This window comes from Haemaphysalis longicornis, unplaced genomic scaffold (genome assembly GCF_048455015.1).
Source record: "Haemaphysalis longicornis isolate Haplotype H1 unplaced genomic scaffold, Haemaphysalis longicornis Haplotype H1 scaffold_1, whole genome shotgun sequence".
Lineage (NCBI taxonomy): Eukaryota > Metazoa > Arthropoda > Arachnida > Ixodida > Ixodidae > Haemaphysalis > Haemaphysalis longicornis.
This window is the reverse complement of record NW_027526203.1, coordinates 239,934,524-239,955,639: the sequence shown is the minus strand read 5'-3', so window position 1 is coordinate 239,955,639 and position 21,116 is coordinate 239,934,524. Positions and strand designations below refer to the sequence as shown.

At 47.4% G+C, this 21,116-nt stretch overlaps 1 protein-coding gene across 7 annotated transcripts in view; it reads right to left on the bottom strand.

Moving 5' to 3' along the window:
* LOC144143056 (dehydrogenase/reductase SDR family member 12-like) overlaps positions 1–15,255 on the bottom strand; it is a 37,444-nt gene extending 22,189 nt beyond the window's left edge. For 2 of the 7 annotated variants that reach the window (XM_077674874.1, XM_077674901.1), the window contains exons 1-6: positions 15,072–15,255; positions 14,638–14,771; positions 14,406–14,488; positions 14,241–14,357; positions 13,349–13,430; positions 9,285–9,346 (exon numbers count right to left, since the gene is read on the bottom strand). In XM_077674874.1, coding sequence (XP_077531000.1) covers positions 9,285–9,346; positions 13,349–13,430; positions 14,241–14,357; positions 14,406–14,488; positions 14,638–14,771; positions 15,072–15,130 — 537 coding nt within the window. In that variant the 5' untranslated portion in view covers positions 15,131–15,255. Of the gene's footprint in view, positions 1–9,284; positions 9,347–13,348; positions 13,431–14,240; positions 14,358–14,405; positions 14,489–14,637; positions 14,772–15,040 lie in introns of all 7 variants that reach the window. The other 5 variants (XM_077674881.1, XM_077674908.1, XM_077674887.1 and 2 more) reach the window with 4 other exon arrangements.
* Between the last annotated feature and the right edge of the window lie 5,861 nt (positions 15,256–21,116).

The following is a 21,116-nucleotide window of genomic DNA, read 5'->3' as shown; positions in this document are numbered from 1 at the left end:
GTTGTGTGAGTCAGTTGTGTACCGTCCCAAGTGTGGCTTTATTACGTGTAGTTTGTTGTCTGTCTGTTCGTCCCAGTGTGTTTGCCATGTTCTGTGCAGGTGCTGTTTTATGTGAGGCTTGAGGTCTGTATATGGTACGCTTGTTATGTCGACAGTGTTCCTGAGTGCAGCAGCACCGGCCCTCTCGTCCGCCAACTCGTTCCCAGCGATCCCAGCGTGTCCTGGGACCCAGCAGAGGAGCAGCCGATGCTTCTCCGCATACACCGACATGATAGTGTTGAATACAAGATTAATTATGTGGTTTTTGGGGGGTTTATGCGATGATAATGCGCGAACAACACTCAAAGAATCTGTGTAGATGATAGAATTGGGAATTTGATTTTCAAGGATATGTCGTACAATCAGTAAAATTCCGTACGCCTCTGATGAAAAAATTGTTGTGTGCACGCTCATGGTTCTGGCTGCATTGAAATTTGGACCATGAGCAGCGCACGACACCATAGTGGAGGTTTTAGAAGCGTCACTGTAGAATTCAGCACGTGGGTATTTGAACTGCAAAGAAAGAAAGTGCTGAAGTATTGCAGCTCGCGGTACCCGATTTTTGTCAAGCTTTATAAAAGAAAGGTCACAGGACACAGGGCGAACTTGCCAAGGCGGTAAAATGTTTAAGGGGGCAGTTGGGTCTTTGGGGCCGAAAAACGGTCAAAAAAAGCGTTTTCTCAAAAATGGAATTTTTGGCCTCCACGGCCATTTTTCTAACAGCCTGTAAATTTCCTCATCAAAAGGCATCATATTTTGTTGTTATTATATTATAATAGCATTTTAAAGTGCACTGTACAGCTCAGTTAGCGCAGAATTCGATGGTGAAACGGCACTTTTCTTGCAATGCAAAGCTAGCATTTCATCCTCAGGTATCTTGGCACCCAGAGCAGGTACAACTTTAATTCTTTTTGCTTCTGATACCAAAATGTGTGGAGAATACAATATAGGAAACAAATTTTTTAAATGGAGACTTTGGAAAATTATTATTGTGTTCAATTGGCACCACCTGCGAGCCATTTCTGGCAGAGCGCGGGAGAAGCGAAGTTCCCTGTGTTGTAAAACAACCAAAAATAGCTAAATCAAAAAATTTCTTCCTATGTTGTATTCTTTAGTCATTTGTCTGCCTAGCCACATGGTAATTGCCATTCTGCATGGAGTGGTTATTTTGTAACTGTGTCCCAAAATAATGGCAATTAATCAATAATTAACTCAAAATATAATCAGCTTACAAAAAATCTAATAGGAGATGTGAAATCAGCACAAAAAACTCTATAACGCAGTGCAGTTTCATTAAAATTGGTTGGTAAATAAAAAATATAGCTCTAAGACCAGTCTGCCCCCTTAAAGAGGATGACCTGTACACGTCTAAAAACGAAGCACTCAGATCCGAGGCTCGCTCTCTCGCTCGAAGTGAAAAAGGCGGAGTAATGGACGGGCGATTTACAAACAGCACAGATGTGGATGTATCGTTAAGGACAGGATAAAAAGGGTGGTTATTCTGAGATGAAATTTTAAAAGCATAAAGCAAGTCCATGTACGTTCGCTGGTTCTCAAGGCTCCACTTATTACATTCAACATATAGACTCTCGACAGGGCTAGTGCGAAAAGCACCCGACGCAAGCCGTAGCCCCAAGTGTAGTACTGGGTCAAGCATTCGCAATGCTGTTTTACTCGCCGACCCATATACCACACTGCCATAGTCCAAACGAGACCCAACCAAAGCAGTATACAAGCGCAGCAGGAGTTCTTTATCGGAACCATAGGATTGGTGTGAGAGAACCTTAAGGATATTCATTGTTTTAAGACATTTTTGTTTTAGTTGTTTCATATGAGAAATAAAGGAAAGTTTTTCATCAAGAATTATACCGAGGAACTTGTGTTCTTTTTTGACCGGAATCGAGACACCATTCAGTTTGATGTCTGGATCTGGCCTGATCCCACGCCTTTTGGAAAACACAACACAAGTGCTCTTGACTGGGTTCAGCTTAAAACCGTTCTGATCTGCCCAGCCTGCTAGTTTGTTGACACCAAGCTGGACTTGGCGTTCGCAGATTGACATATTGCATGATTTAAAAGAAATTTGCACATCATCTACATATATTGTACAGGAAATGGTTCGTGGCAACGCCTTTCGAAGTGAGTTCATCTTGACAATGAACAATGTGCAGCTCAAAACGCCGCCTTGAGGCACGCCGTTTTCCTGCAGGAAAACATTTGAAAGGGCAGTGCCAACTCTCACACGAAAGGTTCGCTCCACCAGGTAGCTACGAAGTGTATTAAACATATTTCCCGAGACACCGAAGGCTTTTAGGTCGCAAAGTATTCCGTATTGCCAAGCGGTATCGTAGGCTTTCTCGAGATCAAAAAAGACCGTAGCACAAAACTGTTTGTGGACAAAGGCATCCTTTATATACGACTCAAGGGCGACGAGTTGGTCGTTTGTGGATCGCCCCACCCTGAAGCCGGCCTGGCAGCTCTCGAGAAGACCATTATATTCTAAGAAGTACACGAGTCTCCTGTTAATCATCTTCTCGAGAAGCTTGCACAGGCAGCTTGTGAGGGCGATGGGTCGGTAACTGGCGGGAGAAGACGGGTCCTTACCCTCCTTCAAGAATGCCACTACAATAGCCTCCCTCCAAGATTTCGGAATGTGCCCCGAAAGCCATATGTTGTTGTATAAGTGTAGGAGTGTTTCAAGAGTACCTGGGTGTAGGTGTTGTATCATTGTGTATGTAATCTGATCTGCGCCTGGAGCTGAAGGTTTACATGTGCTCAGGGCAGCCTTCAGCTCATAAAGAGTAAATTCAGAGTTGTAACCAGATTTTGACCTGTTATTATCATGTAAGGACTTCTTTTCACAAGTGGTTTTATGTCTCAGGAAAGTGTTTGTGTAGTGTGCAGAGCTGGAAACGTGTTGAAAGTGTTGTGCAAGTGTGTTAGCCTGGTCTTCCAGTGTGTCCCCTGTTGTACTAACCAGGGGCAGGCTGTGTGTCTGTTGTCCTTTTAGTTTTCGTATTCGTGTCCAGACTTTGTGTGTGTCTGTGTACGAGTTAATAGATGTAAGGAAGGTGCGCCAACTCTCTCGTTTTGCCTCACGGCGCACACGTTTTCCTAACGCCTTGGCCCGTTTGAACAAAATAAGGTTGCCCGACGTGGGGTACCGTCGAAGGATACCCCACGCCTTGTTCTGGGCCTCTCGCGCCCGCCTACAGTCCTCATTCCACCACGGCCTCCTCTGATTGCGCGGAGCACCAGAGGCGTGGGGAATGGACTTCTCAGCGGCGTCGAGGATGTGCGCCGTGAGGAGTTGGGTAGCTTCTTCAACGTGTAGGTGTTCAATGGATGTGTGGTGTAGTTTAGATGTTTCTGTAAATGTACTCCAGTTCGCTCTATCTTCATTGAACCTGTTATGGGAAGATGGACTGCTCGGGCCTTTACCTAAGTATGTTAATGTGGTTGGGAAGTGGTCACTGCCATATGGGTTAGTGGCAACGTCCCATTCTAGAGATGGAAAGAGTACTGCAGAGCCAATCGCCAAATCGAGGTGTGAATAACTATTGTGTCCTATATTATGGTATGTAGGCTTGTTTGTATTGAATAGACATGCTCCCGAAGATGTTAGATATTTTTCGATAAGGCGACCTCGGGCATCTGTGCGAGCAGAGCCCCAAAGAGAGTTATGTGCGTTGAGGTCGCCTAAAAGAATGAAAGGTGTGGGTAGCTGATCCATAAGGCCCTCGAAATCCGAGCTCAAGAGCTGGAAATCAGGAGGGATGTAAACTGAGCATAGAGTTATTAGCCTATTGAAAATTATGGTACGAATGGCAACAGCCTCAAGGACGGTCTGTAACAGGATAGAATGACACGCCAAGGACTTTCGGGCAATGATGGCCACACCCCCGGAAGATGTACCACCACCAACCCTGTCCTTCCTAAATACCTGGTAACTATTCAAAAAGTTTGTATGTCTGGAATTTAAGTGTGTTTCTTGTACACACATGACACTTGGCTGATTGGAATGCAGTAACTCATAAACATCATCAAGATTTTTAAGAAGGCCTCTGCAGTTCCATTGTATGATATTTTCTCTTCCCATTATTGAAGTTTAGATCTACTGGAGTATGTGTGTGTTTACGTGTTGGCTTTCGGGGCTTGTACTCTTGGAAGGGGCTTTTTCATTTTGTCTACTGACCTGGACGCCGGAGCCCGTTCCTTCCGCTGTGGTGCATGCCGGAACGGCTCGACGTCTAGGTCGTCATCTGAGGGCAAGGGGGTGCCCAGCGGACTGGGCCCCCTAGACTTGGACTGGGCACCCTTTGCGGTGCCCTTCGTTTTGGCCGCGACCGCCGAGGGCGTCAGGAGCGCCCCGGGTGGCACAGGCGGTGCGGCGGAGGTGGGAACTGCTGCGGTTTCCTCCAGCTCCATCTCCTCCGGGCCCTCGCAGGCGCTTCGGGCCGGTGGAGAGGAGGAAACAGTGGGTGCAGCAGCATCCCCACGAGACGTGGTTGCCACCACAGCCGCTGCTGGCTCAGCGAGCGGTGCGGAGGCGGGTTGGGCTGCCTGAGGCAACCCAGAGGGGGGCGGGGGCGGGACCAAGTCCGACTCGCGGTACTGGGTCCCCGCCGAAACAAGACGCCGCTCCGCCCCCCGGCGAGCTGCGTCGGCGTACCTCCCCAGGGGGAAAGAGGCGAACCTCTTTCGCGCCTCGGGGAAGGAGATGTTCTCGGTTACTTTTACGTGAATTATCTTCTTCTCCTGGTGAAACTTCTCACAGCTGCGGGACCATGCCGCGTGCGGCCCCTGACAGTTTGCGCAGGTGAAGGTGGTGGAGTCACAATTTTCAGTGGGGTGGTCGTGTGCGGCGCATTTTGCGCAGGTCTGTTTGCCGCGGCAACAAGTCGTAGCGTGCCCGAACCGCTGGCACTTGTAGCAGCGGCGCGGGTTAGGTATGTACGGACGTACACCACACCTAATGAAACCAGCATTGATGTGCTCAGGAAGTTTTGAACTGCTGAATGTTAAGACTACGTGCTTTGTTGGTATTTCTACATTGTCGCGACGGATGGTGATTCTCCTGACAGCTGTTACGCCCTGATCCTTCAGGCCTTCCAGAAGGTCGGCCTCTGTTTCACTTAGCAGATCTGGCTGAGATATCACCCCCTGCGAGCTGTTGAGGCTGCGGTGGGGTGTGACAGTGATGTCCAGATCTGCCATGCGGGTTTGGGTCAGGAGATTTGTGGCTTGCTGCTGCGTCTTGACTTCAACCAACACTTCGCCTGTTCGTAGTTTTTTCGCTTCGAAAGATTTGCCAATGATTCCTTCAAGGAACTTGGAGACGAGGAATACAGATTGGGAGGAGACGGGTTTGGATTTGTCTATTGATTCGAGGACCAAAAAACGGGGATAGTTGTCATGTTTTGGAACGTTGATAGTTGGTAGGGGTGGAAAGGAAACTTCGGTGCGGCCCCTTTTCGGGGGCCGATCACGTCTGGGGGGGGGTTTCGAAAATGCCATATGATACATTGAAAAGCAGGGAGACTGGGGTACTTTCTTCTTTGACCTTACCCTGGTAGCCAAAGAGGTCCCGGAGCTCCCTGCCTGGTGAACAGACAGGGAGCCCATCCGCCGGAGCTTGACCTGGGCTCCGACGGCCACCGTTCGTGGTTTCTAACCCTTCACCTATAAACACATTGCCACGGTTGGATCCAGCGTATGTTTGGGGGCTCGGGGTCCGCGGTATCGCCAGTACCGTCACCAAGATTGCTCAAGGTGCCCCGTGCGGGGAGACAGTACGTTGGTCAGTCAGGTCATTGCTTAAATGATCGACTCAGAGAGCATAGGAACAATGTAGAAAAGACGAGTAACAGACATCTGGGCATACATTGCAGAGATTGTGAATGTAGGCTACATTTTGATAAGACAAGCATTGTAGGCCGACATGAAGATCAGCTAACAAGAGAAATCATCGAGGCCTACCAGATTGTTGCACTGAAAGACAAATGCGTTAGCACAGCTTCCATAACACTGACAAAGAAAGAACTGAAATTCTTGTCCACTCACTAGCTTTTGCCTTCCTAAAGTGCCTTTTTTTAACGCGGGTGTTTGAACTGTCCTTCTCTACTTTTTAGTTTTTATTTTATTTGCTTGTGCTCCTCCACTTTCCCTCTTTTCTTTCGTTCGCAGTGTACCGTCCCGTACAAAATCGGGCGTCACAGTAAAAAGGTCAGTTCATTCCAGCGTAACCGCGCCATGGGCAGGAAGCGAAAGCTCCCTGCTGATTACGCCAAAGAATATCCAGATTTTGAAGCAACTTCCAGCAATGACCTCGTCGTCTGCAAGTTCTGCCGCGTGCAAGTTAGTACGGCTAATGAGAAAGGAGCCCTCCGCATCGCGGAGCACCATGGTTCAAATCGGCATATCCAGCTGGAAAAACCTCGTCTCGAGACACGTGAGTGAATTTAATGTAACTGTGCTTATTTTGGACAAATTAATTTGTATCGTTAAAAGCTCATCTCAATGTGATGCCTATAAAAGGCTGCTTTGCTAAATTAGAAAAAATATGGTTCTATACTTAGGTCAGTCGTCTCACCAAAGCTCGATGGAGGGTTGCATGACAAGAAGCAAGAGTCGCAGGAAGGACGCTGATGACATTACGCACAAGTTCTGCCGCGCGCTTTGCCAAGCAGGGCTTTCGCTCCATCAGACAGATGGACCGCTTGGCAGCCTGTTCCGGGAAAAGTGCCCAGCTGCACGGACAATGCCATCAAGCACTCAAATGTAACGAAAATACCTACCAGAGGTCTGCGAGCATGACCTCGAGACAATCAAGGAAGCAGTCAAGAACCGCCCGATATCTCTAACCATCGACGAAATGCCAGAGCTCCGTGGCAGGCCAGCAGTGGCGGTGTTAGTGACATTCTACGACGACGAGGTACCTGGCCGCCGGACCTTGTAGGCAGATTTGCAAGTTCTACAACAGTGCAATGCCATGTCTATCAGAATGCTGATACAAGAGGTTATTCAAAATTTTGCCAAGTCCCTCATTGACGTTTGTGTTCTGTGCTCGGATTCTGCTTCCTACATGCCTAAACTCCACAGGGACACGCAGCAGTCACACACGGAATTTCGTGCTCTGCACTTCAACGATCCGTGCCATCTTCTGAACAATATACTTGAGGAGGGACTGAAGGTGGATTGCTTCAAGGGAGCTCGTGACTTTGTTGTGCATTTCCCTGCCCTTTTGAAGAGCTCCAGAGAACTTCGCCGTAAGTTTGGTTCCGTCTGTGCGAGCATAAACATTGAGCTGATGTGCTTATCGACTGTCAGCCCATCTAGATGGTTTTCATTTCACGAAGCTCTTGTTGACATCCTCGACTACTTGGGCGCTATTGTGGCATTTCTAAAGAGTGATGATGCAAAAGGGAAGAAGTGTGACAAGCTGAAAGCGTTTGTGATGACACCTAGCTCTCTGCATGATCTGCTTGTTAAGCTCAGATTCTTAAAAAAAAAAACTCAAACGAAGTGCTCTCAATAATCAAGCAACTAGAAGGTGAATCTACATTGGTGCATGAGGTCTATTTCCTACTTGCTGTGCGCGTGAAGGCACTGTTAAGCCAATGGACCGACGCCTCAGTGATGAGTTTTGGCGGGGAAGTCGACTGCATGCTCGACATTGCTGACGAGGAGAAGCGCTTGTACGCTGTTAACAGCTTCTATCAGTACTGCGGTGCTGTAGCCGAGAAGTGGAGCCAGACCGTCCAACGAAATATTGCAGACGACTTGCAATACACCAGCGATTCGTTTTGGTATTGGGTGCAGATTGTCAACCCGAACGTGAAGGCAGAACTACGTCACATGTTCGAGATCTACAAGCACTTGTTTACAAATGTCGTCAAGGGAGGCCATGTATTACCCAGCTAGAAAGAGAGTTCCTGGCGTATCAGGCCTAGGTTGTGAAGGAAACTGTGGAGCCGCTACAGTTTTGGTGGATGCATGCACGAGATTGGCCCACCCTTTCACGTTGCGCACTGGATTTGCCTGTCAGTCAGAAGGAGCGTGCTGCGGTGACAGACACTAACATTGAAAAATATGCCTGCATATACTACAAGTTCTAAATGGATGTCACCACGAATGTTGCAAATATTGACTCTGCAATAAAAATGTCTCTGCTGTTTGATTTCTTTTATTGTTGTACATGGCATTTCTTAAAGATCAATACTCTACGACCCTAATAATCCGAAAAAATTCTGGATTCTGTGTACTCTGAAAGGACGCTCCGAAAAACTCAGAATTTGCAAAAATAAATAAACTCCGAAAAACGCCCTCCAAATTTGCTCAGAAATAAACCCCGAAAACGCAGAACCCTAGTTGTGAGTTGAGTTGAAAGAGGAATGTGTGAGGTAGATGGTGAGGGCAAATCAGAAAGGAAGAGGAAAAAAGCAGAGACAGAGTAGGCTTGCCTCAATGCTGAAAGAGCACACCCCAAACATACTTTAATGCATGCACACCAATCATCTTTGGCACTCCAGTGGAAGGAATTTTACACCATAGTGGATGCCTAACAGATGCCTTTGATCGATTTCAGTGCTGTCGCACAGTTTCTTATACACACCTGGTTAGGTACGCGAGCAGGCGTTTGTAGCCGAGTAGTTTGTAGCCATTTGTAGCCGAGCAAGCATTTTTAAAAAATTTTTATGCATAAGCATAGGTGCCCCAACTGTAGAGATTCACACTGTGGGTGTACGAAGATCATAAAAGTTGGCCCAGTGTCAAGAATGAGGTCAGCAGCACGCTGCCATGGTGGAATAATGTATTGTCTTGAACTCGGCTAAAAAATAAGATGAATAATCAGGCAATTGATCAACAATAAGAGAATAAGTAGATAATCAATGACGGTACCAATGAGAGAAAGTGTGTTAACGCGAAATATGGCTCCCCTCTGTGGAACGACTCTCTTAAATTTTCTAACCAGTAGGTGTAGTAAATGCCAGTAAATCCACAAGGTCAGATGTTTACAGACATGACAACCATATACAGCCTCTATTTTTCTAATACAAACTTGTACCCCTAAAACCAGAGATTTCAAAGAATAATTTCTTATTTTTTAGTAATTATTTATCAGAAATAACATCTGCCTAACCGTATGCTTAGCTGCAAAAACAGAATTTGTGTTACTGTTCGTAGTTTTCTCTTAAAGCTCACAGACGGCTAAAATAAATCTCGAAATCATGCATTTTACTCACCACTCGTGGCTCACAGCTCTGGTTCAGCAAAGGGATGAGGTTGGTGATCAGAATGTGAACACCTGCAAATAAGGGCAAAAGAGACCAGCGACACAGCACTGCTGCAAGCCTCTCGGTGTAAATTTTAGTTTCTCCAGATAGCCGGATGCTCATCTGTCAGCAGAGTGGCGCCCGTGTAATGAACAGCAGGCAATGATGGGCAACAAACCACACTGAACAACTCACATAACCTTAGCTGGTCGTGCAAAAAGAAATAAAACAAAACAGTTACCGTTGGTGAATACCACTCGTGGACCCAAATTTCCCATTTGGTTTTGCTTTTTGTGGCTCTTTTCAAAGCAGTGTAGCATTTGGCGTCCAAGGCTCATGTACTACTATGAGAGTGATTAAAAAGTTGTCCTCACAACAAAAAAAAAAAAAAAAAAAAAACGGCTCAAAGATGGGATGAGAGGCAGAAGACAAATACAGCCCTTGTTTGAACTTTTTCTCTTGTCCACTATTCGCACTTTTCTTTATGACGCGTACCTACCAACCTAACTCCTTCCACCCCATTCTCCGAAAAATTATCTTGCAATGTAATAATAAAAGGTAATAGTACATTATCTCTCAATGTGTATGCTCCAGCATTTTGCAGGCATATATTTATACTTCAACAAAAAAAACTGCCGCAGCTTGCACTAGTGGTGCAAGGCTGGAGAAACAGCAGAGCTGGCGGCCCCACTCCCTTCGTCGCAGACTCAGCTGTTGCACTGGACATGGATTGCCGAACTTGCCGCTGAAAGTTCCCCATGACTGGCAGGCTCAGATCATTTTGTCTGCAGGCTTTCACATCTCTCCCAAAGCGGACCGCGTTAGCAAACTCTAGAACCCGTGGCAACCGGCCTTACGAACTGGCAACCAGCCTTACAACCGGCCTTACGTCTGTACTCCCCACTTCAGGCGCGAACGCACGTGAATTGGCGAGTAGAAGAGTACATGCGAGATCACACCACGAACGCTGAACAGGGTGTTCTCGAAGGTCGAGCTGGCCGGCACCGGGAGCTCTTTGCGAGGTGCATGCTTACGTGCGCTCGGTCTTTTTTCTTGGTATTTTTTTTCTGGTAACGCTATAACGTGGAACTAAAAGCTTAAACAGCTATGCTGTTAAAACATTTTTGATCTGCCTAGTAGCAATGTACGCACCACTTAGCGCTCACGTTGGTTCGTGTCAAATTCACAAATGGGACTAACAAAAACCAAAATGTACTGCAACACTAAATGGACAAAGGCTCAACAGTCAACACTGCATGCTGCAGTGGGACTCTCGAGTATGAGGCGCTACACCTAGAGTATGAGGCATGCCGTAGCAGATTATTTAGACCACCCATGGGGATCTTTGACATGCTCCGAAATCTCGACAGGTGGTAGTTCTCGTTTTTCGTTTCCATCAGAAAAACAACCGCTGCAGCCAGGGGATGATGTTATGTCAGAAGTGCACATAAAAAAAGGCCAACTTTTCAACAAAAACAAGAATGCTCTTTTGATTAGCCCCCTTTCATGCACTTGAATGCTATGCAGACATTAACATGGCCCCTGCTATACAAGGTGACGATTTAGGTATTCCTCCGAACAAAACGCGTATTCTCAAAACGCGTAACAAAAGTTGAATCCGTGCAAACTATACATGCACTATGCAATTGCTGTGTGCACCTCCGAAAGCTTTTGTACGAGCACTTTTAATTGGCCTGTCATGCTTTAACTTACTTTTTACGTGTAAAACTTCTGCGTGGCCTTTATTAAAGGGACACTGAAGTGATTTGTAAACATTGCGGGATTACTTGCGCAAATTGTAGTCCGGAGTCCATAGGCCATGTTTCGACCACTCAGAGTGCGTTTACGCGAATTTATTTAGTAGAAAAATCAATTCGAAAATGCTGTCCTCTTCTCTGCATCCTCGCCCATTTTCTGTGGCGTTTTCGTGTGACGTCAGGAGGAGATGACTTTGACCGGCTTGACTGCGCTACTGCACGGCTCGCCGACCTTCCGACAGAGTCAGTCAGCCAAGCATTTAGTCCGCCGGCCGCTGATGGGTCGTCGCAATTCTTTCGCTCAGTTGAAACTGAGCCACGACACGTTTGTGAATGGGAGAATGTGCCTTTCTTTACTTTGTTAGTTTGTACACTGTATCAAGCTCCCAGTCCAGGTCGCTCCGCACAAGCGCAGCAGCAGCGCACATGCGACGCTTCGCTGACTGGTACGCTAGTAGGAAAATCTAAGGTCACTTGAACTAGGGAGCAGGAACTAGGAGCAGTACAACTAGTACAACTAGGGAGCAGGAAGCACTTTTTTGTGAACAGGCACAGTGGCCAGCAGCACGATTACACATCTGAAAACGCTTTTTCGTCTAAAAAATGCAATTGCTAGACGTGAGATATTGTGGAAATTTGGGGGACGCTTACTGCACAAGTGCTATATATACAACACGAAGTCACCTAAGCTGCTTCAAATGCTAAAACTAAATAAAAGTGTAAACTGGTTATACATTTTATACCTTATATTTCCAACCGCCGCAGCGCTCGTCCGTGGCCAAGTGGTCTGGAGCGTTAGGTTCTTTGTTTTGCAAGTTGCAAGTTCGAATCCCCGAGTTTTTTTTTTTTTTTTTTTTTTTTTTTGTAAGTTGACTTTTTTGTTTTCGGCCAATTTTTTCTATACCGAGTTCACCATTTTTTAGCCGTAACGTGCACTGCTCCGGGAGCAAGTTCACAGAACGCGCGCAGACTGACACTGACGCGCTAGCGAGTTCTCGTTGGCATGCTGTTGCCATCGACTGCTTGCGGGCAGTGGGCACAGGCCAGAATCAGCGTGGTGCGAACACGCTTTTTATGATACAGGCATGAGTGAGGCAAGCTCAAATATGGGGGAAAAGCGCATGGAATTTGAGCATCTGCGGTGATGTGGAGGGCATTCATCCACTCCGTAGGCTTTGGCTAGTGATCGCTAAGATTCCAAGCCGTCCTGGGAGGCTTATCTTTGGCATTTTACAGCCGACAACATGGCAGAAGCGCAGTATGGGGATTATTGAGATATCGAGAATTCCCATCCAACGATAACGTCTGATGTCAAGCATGTTGTTTTACAGAACCGAAACCAAAACTTGTTTGAAGGCTAATCTTGGACATCGTCCAATCACGGTGCATCTCCTCCCGTCGTCACAGCCTTTAGTTGGTGCCGCCGCAGACCGCGCATGGTAGTTTTTCTTCTTTCGCGCTTTATAAAATAATTACCGACTTATCAACAGGATAAACGATGAAAAGTGTGTTAATTTGAGCCAGTCTACGCAGTGCAATCAAAAACCGGAGCTTGACAAATTCACTTCAGTGTCCCTTTAAAGCTTCAAAACACATACCTGCACTTCCTTTTAGCAAAGGCCACTAGCGAGCGCAACTTATCCCTTCAGCTACATCTCAGTTTCAAACTGTTTAATATAAAAAAATCATCACGCAATTTTTAGTGTATGTGGGCTTCTTCAGACCCTTGAAATGTGTTCATGAGCAACCCTGAAGAAATGCTCTCCTAGATACATTAAGATGAACACTGACATGAATTTACCCCTTTGTTCCACAGGGAAACAATACTGCACAAAGTGTTTCACACCCTGCCCAAACCCTGTTAATTTCCCAAAAACCACCACTGGGCAACGACAGGTGTTGAGCAGGCTATTCAAGACGTCCCCATTTCACCAGCAAACTGAGTTGCAATTTTAGTTCAGCAATGCAAAGAAGTCATCTCTGCAGCACTGAATGATCAGTCATCTGTTTATGCCAAACATGGCAAACATTATTAACTGCATGATTCAACTGATTTTGTTTCCCGTAGTTCTTATGACTATAAACACCTCTAACGTTAACACGCACACACACTTTTGTGAGCTCCCTCACGCACCAATTCAAGCAGTTGGAAGTAAATTAATCAGGTTCACAGCAATTTGTGCTCATAAACACCCCCTACCCCCCACCCCCCCGTCCCTGTTACCTTCCCCTATCTTCTTTTTCATGCAGAAAAGAAAGGCTACCCTCAAGCCTTACCCAGTGTGTTGGTCGCAAAAGTCCTTTCAAGACCGTCCTCCCCAATCTCCCGGTCCTGCGTGACAGTGGATGCACAATTTACCTGCAACGAGTTATGCAAAGTGTCAGACTGTAATAATCACTGTTTCTCCGATGGAGATTTTGTTTGAAAATTCTGAAGTTGGTCTTGACCTGCCAAGGCTACACACCTGGGTTTCAGGCACACCATATCGGAGGGGGACTCCAGATTGACTTAGACCATTTCATGCTTTTTTGCGGGCACAATATATCGTGCACACATGGGCCCCTGTATTTTAGTCCCACCTCCCTATTTGTGAAGTGGTGTATGTTCAATAACCCCCTTCAAATTTTCGTCTGGGTATCAAAGTCACGGGCAAAGTTTGTGAGGTAATCTGACACAATGTCCAATGATAAACTTGGCATAAAATCAAAAGCACCGTTGAAGGCTGCAAAATTTGCATCATGAATGGCCTGTGTGCTAAAAAGCACCTGCTTGCAAAGGAAATACACTAGCGCGTCGTGTTGTTCTGTAACTGAACTGGAATGTATATGAACAACGCATGCGCACGTAATCCTCCAGGCAAACAAGTTGGTGCAAGATTGGGAACTCGATCGATAACAGCGCAACTGAGCAGCCTAAGATTAGGAAAATGGGAAGACCTGCTGGTGTGTTTTGTTGTCCTTTTCTTCACTGCAGTCAAGTTGTGTGCTGTTAATGAACCTGATGGATTATCAATTGCTAGACAAAGCCCTCACCCTGTTAAAATGCAAGTAGGTGCACCAGCTTTTCTATCAGCATGGCCTGCGATTATTCTGGACACCTAGAAATGAGCATTGTTAAATTAACAGATACCTCCCACCATGCACACATATTTTTATTCAATTCACTTACCAACACATGTAAGATTCCGTGGTTTTGCTTAAACTTCTTGGCAAAGTTGAAGACAGTCTGAGGATGGGACATATCGACGATATGCACAACAACAGAGCTCTGTAAAAGTAAGTTCGGCTATGGAGTTGTGTCAACAGAACATTGCATTCAGTTGCCAATACAAACCTCGTTCTCTGTTATGTCAACTATTGTTTTTCTCAAAGCCTCCGCCTTTTCTTCATTCCTGCACACAAGGTGCACTGTGCCCCCTGTTCAGGAGAGGCAACAAAAGTACATTTACTCCAGTCCCACACTCCCCACAATTGTTCATCGACGCCCGTGCGCCGGACTGTCGGTTCGAAGAAAGTTTTGGCATACACTTAGGCAAATAGTACGTACGCACGATAAAGTGTGTTACCTTTTTGCGCGAGCTGGATAGCGATGACTTTTCCAAGTGTTCCGGTGGCACCAGTAATCATGAAGACTTTACCGGTGCAATCGACGTCCAAGTCGGGAAGGTTGAACGACCGACACGCAGAGCGAAACCCGCTTCTGAAAATTGCGGTGCGCAACACGAAACGCATCAAAAACAGGCAGGCTAGCGACATAAGTCACCGCGCATACTCCACACATGGAATTTACTCCTACGCCCCGTTTAGGACAGAGCAGATTACGCCTTAGGGCAAGCCCAAAGAGCTGCACTTGTTACACAGCGCAGAAACCACTTAAGATATTGCAACGCTGCTCGAACTCGTTCTAAAAAAAGTTACGTTCTTCTTCCATGCAGCCAATCCGCGTAGAGGTATGACTACACGACGCACATCTGTCAAAAGCCATCGGCAGGTTTGTTACCTGCTGTATTCTTTCATGCCCTTTGCAAACCAAAAGACGTTCCTGTACAGGGACGTCATTTTCTGTGAGAGCGCTCCGAACAAAACTTTACGTGTAACTTGAGAAAACTGCAAACACAACAGCTACGCTTGTCTCAACATCTCCGTATCTCTCAGCACTCCATCCAACAGCAGACGGCATCGGCTGCATCGGCGGAAGACGCCCAGGGTAGCTAGACGACTGAAAGGAAGCCGCTATGGTTGCACGTGATACGTGCAACCGTTACGTGCACGCGCCCTATCTCGGGTAGATTGGAAAAAAAAAGAAAAAAGGGAAGGGATACGGGGTCAGGAGGCGATGTTCAGTTGAAGATCCTGGGGATATGATCATTTCGCAGATCTCGTCTTGTCATGGTGAATATGATTCCTTATGATGACGCATGACTCTCATGAATTAGTCAAGTGACTTACTATGAGGTGTATTACATCACGAGTATTGGCATCATGGGTGTGAAATAAACGCTGTTGAATTGTTTTTTTCCTGATGTGCGGAAAAAGCCTGTTATTCTGTGTGTGTGTGTGTGTTACCTTAGAACTCGCATCACACCTATTGATCATGAATTATTTATCCGAGTTATAAGGTTTATTATCACACGGGCACTTTCAATCGCGATTGAGTCGATCCGGATCGAGCTCAATCCGGATCGGGCGCATGCTACACGGCAGTTTCAATCGCGATCGAGCTCGATCCCGCTCGAACTCAATCCTGGTTTCTCAAGCGCGATCGAGGCTTCCAAGCGCGATCGAACGAAAGCGGCGACACTCTCGTCCCCGCTCAGCAATGGCACAGAAGGTGACAACTTCAACTAACGCCGCAAATTGTGTCAAATAATTTGACCCAAATAAGCGTGAGGTAATATTTACATAGTTACGTATACCTACGACCGCGCGAAGTTACCAGACGCCGGCCGCAAGTATATGGTTAGCGCCATCTGGCGAACACGAGCACAACCCGTGCAACTTCTCAATCGCGATTGAAACGTGCCGTGTAGCCAGGCCTCTCAAGCTTGGACGTTCCCTGTCTTCCCTATAGGGACCGGGCGGCCGTTGTATGGCACCACCGTCGCTTCAGCGAACAGCGCCGCCCGTGGCGAACCGCTCGTAAGTGGAATGCCGGTGGCGGTCAGCGCAGCATAGTTGTGCATGGCTTTCCGTCGTTTTTCTGCGGTGCGGCTTGCAAAGCGTACGTAACCCCACGTGCATTTTTCAGATCGGTAAATCTTGAGCGTGGATGTGACGTTTACGAGGCACGCCATGTGTGTGATTTACGCCCATACTCAGCATTTACAAATAGCAGACGACGCTCAATGCGCCAAGCTGGAAGTCAAGCTAGAAGTGAGAGTTCGTTGCTTCATGCAATTTTTTGATGCCTGCTTGCAGTGTCGCGTATCGAGGAGTATATTGCAGCTAAATGGTCCCACAAAGCCGGTGTGTGCAACCGATCTAGGAATGCTGCGGCGCTGGCCTTGGGCAGTTGATGACGAAACGGCGTGGACGTCGTGCACAAGCGAAAGACAAAGTTGGGGGCTGTCTTCTAAGATTTACCTCAAAACAGAAACAGACGACGCTTCCTTAACTTCATTACCTACGGCTGAAACGTGTTTAATTTCACAGAAATGCTCTTACTACAGTCATCGGGAATCGTTGATAGAATAAATACCGCGTGATAGTAGAACGTTATTGCTTGTCGTGGAGAAGCATTGATTTACAAGAATTGCAATGGTTGCTGGCTAGTTGGTAAATGGTTTTTCAAAAACCAATTCCTGCGTGCCTGAAGGACGCAAGACAGGAGGGTGCCCGAAAAAATGTACTCAGTTTCACAACTGAATGCTGCGGTCGGTTTACACGCTGCCACCTACGCTTGAAAAATCATGCACACCTTCGTCTAACGACGATTAGGGTTTATCGCAAAGCTCTATCGTATGGGTTGCCTTGGTTGCCTTCTGGATTAAAACTTTGACTTGTTGAGCGTAGAATTTGACCAGCACGCAGTTTTGTCTTTTGGTCGCAGCGTCTTTGACTTTGACCATTTCCCTTTCGATTTCGCAGGAAGAAAGCTTTGCGTTCAACCATCATAATCATTAGACGGAGGGCTAGATGATTTTGCTGTTTAATTTTGAACTTCCATGCCCCCCTCTCCAAATCTAAACTTTGTCCAGCCTGTCGGAAATGTGTCGGTGCTACTCGGGCTGATGCACCCATATTTGAGGCAACTAATCGCGCGTTTTTGGTGTCTGCCCCAGGCATTACACGATATTTTAGGTACTCTGTAAAAATACTTAAGCATTAAAAACACCGGCTGACGTTAACGCTGCCACATTTTTTAACTATCGGTGCCAGCCTTTATTCTATGCAGGTGGTAAAACGGGAAGGGGAGGAGGGAAGGTGGATGGTTTGTAGCTTGGGCTGTTGAGTTGCTGAATAACTTTGGCTCTTGATAAAATGACCACCACAAATGTGGGATTTCCACTTCGGCTTTCAGGATCCGATGCTGTCACAGTGTCGCTCACCAAAACCGAAGGCACAAAGCTCACGGTTAGACAAAGTGTAAACTACCGCAACATTTCTACGGCTACACGGTAATCCATCTCGTATGCAGGTGCCTTTTTATTTAAAGCACACGTATCGAGGTGTCCCAGCGCTAAGGCTGGCGTGGAAACCGTAGTCATTGAAACCAGTGTTGATAATTTAAAGTGGTAGAAATGAATAATAATATTGCTAATAGTTTTATTCCTACTCAGATCGCGCGGAGCCAGGCGCACAGCGCTGCAAAAAGCGCTCGTGTCAATGTAGCCCATTCCCAACCTTACAAGCATCCAATAAGTTTGCGTAGCCGTTAGTGCATTTAAGAAGAAAATAATACTACTAATAGTAGTTTTATTCACACTCAGAACGGGTGTAGCCAAGCGCAGATCGCTGCAAAAAGCGCTCATGCCATTGCAGCCGATACCCAACTTTAGAAGCGTCCGAAAAGTTTACGTAGTCGTTACTGTATCTAATAACCCAACACATCTGTCTAGACTTTGTTTCACCGCACATATACGCTCACAACACCACCAAAACATTCAAAGCACCGAAGCAAACATGACAAAAACAACGGGAGGCTGTGTAGTCCAATGCTCCGGCTCATTCCACTAACGAGGGGAGCGCCGAGTGGTGGCGCCACCCGTCCAGCTGCCCGGTCCCTATAGGCGGCGTAAAAATCGACGCCCCACGTGACCAACCTAAAGCGCTGTTTTCGACCATCAAGCCCACCAAACGGCGCAGGCAAAATGTTACTTTTGGTATAGAATACAAAACATTCATTCCGTGACTCAAAGAGCCCACACATTTCGCTTACAATGTGTTATTTAAAAATACTATTAACAAGTTCCGCATCAAACATCCGTTGAGCAAAAATGTACGCAACTTTTTACGAACAGCTGACTGGTGCACCACCTCGTTTCTGAATTCGCAACCACAAAGCCGCCAATTCAAATTGAAACCGCTGCAACGGCCGACCGTTTCAATGTGCGCGGAGCACCGGTTTCGTGACTGTTATTGCTGTTATGTGCTTTTGCGTCCATCAGTTGTTGAGAGGACTGGCAAAACACGGGAATTGAGTGCTTGTGGAATGACAAATGTGGGAAATTCCGCATCGGAAGGCAGCTGTCGAGGCCAGAATATTCGATTCTTCCAACAGAAGGTGAGTGTTATGCACTCCGCTAGAAAGACGGTGCAAAGGAAACCGTTGTCGCCGTCAATACTTCATTTGTGCCCTTCGTTCGAAATCTTAGCGCAAGTGAACGAGTTGTTATGGCAAAAAAAAAAAAATGTTGTCACGAAAGCGACGTACAATTGCAGCGATCGAAATGAAATGATGTCCTGGCCTCTGTAAACTTGCGGATGTCAATAAACGATTTGTTCTCACTTGCTGCTCACTGTGGTCTGTGCCAGTCGAGGCCATCTGGTCACCTGGCGTAACATCACTTCACTAGCGCGGCGCAAGTAAACACGCGACCAGCGTGCCAGCCAGCAGGAGCAGCCACGGCCGGACTCGACGCCCCTTTCGCGCGCGGGAGGAGGAGAGTCGAGTCCGGCCGTGGAGCAGCGAGCCGGCGGCCGCCGTGCGAGGGCAGCCATGTTATTAAGGAGCTCAAGCGGCCTGTGCAAAAAGCATCCGCCATGTTTACAAAGCCGTGTTTACAGCGCCATCAAGCGGGCGTACTGGGTAGTTCACGACGCCGCCACTACGCTTTTTCTGGCACTACAGGCAAAGCTAGACCTTTGCTTCTCGAAAATCCTCCCTGTTCTGTGGCCGACCGTTTCAATGTGCGCGGAGCACCGGTTTCGTGACTGTTATTGCTGTTATGTGCTTTTGCGTCCATCAGTTGTTGAGAGGACTGGCAAAACACGGGAATTGAGTGCTTGTGGAATGACAAATGTGGGAAATTCCGCATCGGAAGGCAGCTGTCGAGGCCAGAATATTCGATTCTTCCAACAGAAGGTGAGTGTTATGCACTCCGCTAGAAAGACGGTGCAAAGGAAACCGTTGTCGCCGTCAATACTTCATTTGTGCCCTTCGTTCGAAATCTTAGCGCAAGTGAACGAGTTGTTATGGCAAAAAAAAAATGTTGTCACGAAAGCGACGTACAATTGCAGCGATCGAAATGAAATGATGTCCTGGCCTCTGTAAACTTGCGGATGTCAATAAACGATTTGTTCTCACTTGCTGCTCACTGTGGTCTGTGCCAGTCGAGGCCATCTGGTCACCTGGCGTAACATCACTTCACTAGCGCGGCGCAAGTAAACACGCGACCAGCGTGCCAGCCAGGAGCCAGCAGGAGCAGCCACGGCCGGACTCGACGCCCCTTTCGCGCGCGGGAGGAGGAGAGTCGAGTCCGGCCGTGGAGCAGCGAGCCGGCGGCCGCCGTGCGAGGGCAGCCATGTTATTAAGGAGCTCAAGCGGCCTGTGCAAAAAGCATCCGCCATGTTTACAAAGCCGTGTTTACAGCGCCATCAAGCGGGCGTACTGGGTAGTTCACGACGCCGCCACTACGCTTTTTCTGGCACTACAGGCAAAGCTAGACCTTTGCTTCTCTAAAATCCTCCCTGTTCTGTGGTGTAGCAGCGGCAGTACGTCGAGCCCGCTCGAAAACTCGATCGCGATTCACTTCAATCGCGATTGAAAGTGCCCGTGTGACAGGGGTATAAAGCGCCCAAGGGCAGTGAGGAAATCGAGTCTTTGGTTCGTGTCTCGTCGGCTGACGAGCGACCATAGAAGCAATAAAAGCGTACACACCGATCGGTTGCTGGAACTCAAGTGCCTCCGTCTTCCGTCTTCCGTGATGCCGTCTTCCGCTTTGTGCTTGCGTAAGGCATCCATGCGGGAGGACATGAGGTTGGCAGCTGCTGTAACGACTTTACCGACGAATAACTCGATGGAGTCTGTCCGCCGTTGACCTTGCTCAGGATCCTGCCCTTGACAGCGTGTCTGCCGTGGCAATCAGCTTGCCAGGGAACTGATAGCGCATGAGACGGATTCGCAAGCGTTGGATTCTGGGAGGAATCATGTCGAGTTCTGCTGATCCCAGGAGCGTGACTAAAGGAAGATGATCCGTTTCGACTCGAAATGCGATGTCCCTCAGAAACTGGTCGAACCTCTCGACAGCCCACGTCACAGCCAAAGCTTCTTTTTCCGTTTGACTGTAGCGGCTTTCAGTGTCCGTTAGAGATCGTGAGGCGTAAGCAACCGCTCGTCGTTCTCCCGATGGTTGATCTTGAAGCAATACGGCCCCGAGACCGTATGAGCTTGCGTCAGCTGACACAACCGTGGGGTACGATGGGTCATATTTAGCCATGCAGGCCTCTGAACTGATCAAGCTTTTGAGCTTGTCGAAAGCAGCTTGCTTGCACGGCCCCCAAAGCCACGAGTTTCTCTTTTGAAGCAATGCCCTGATCGGTGCTGTGATGTCCGAAAGATGAGGAATGAAGCGATCGCCATTCCCAGCAGTCTTCGGACACCGCT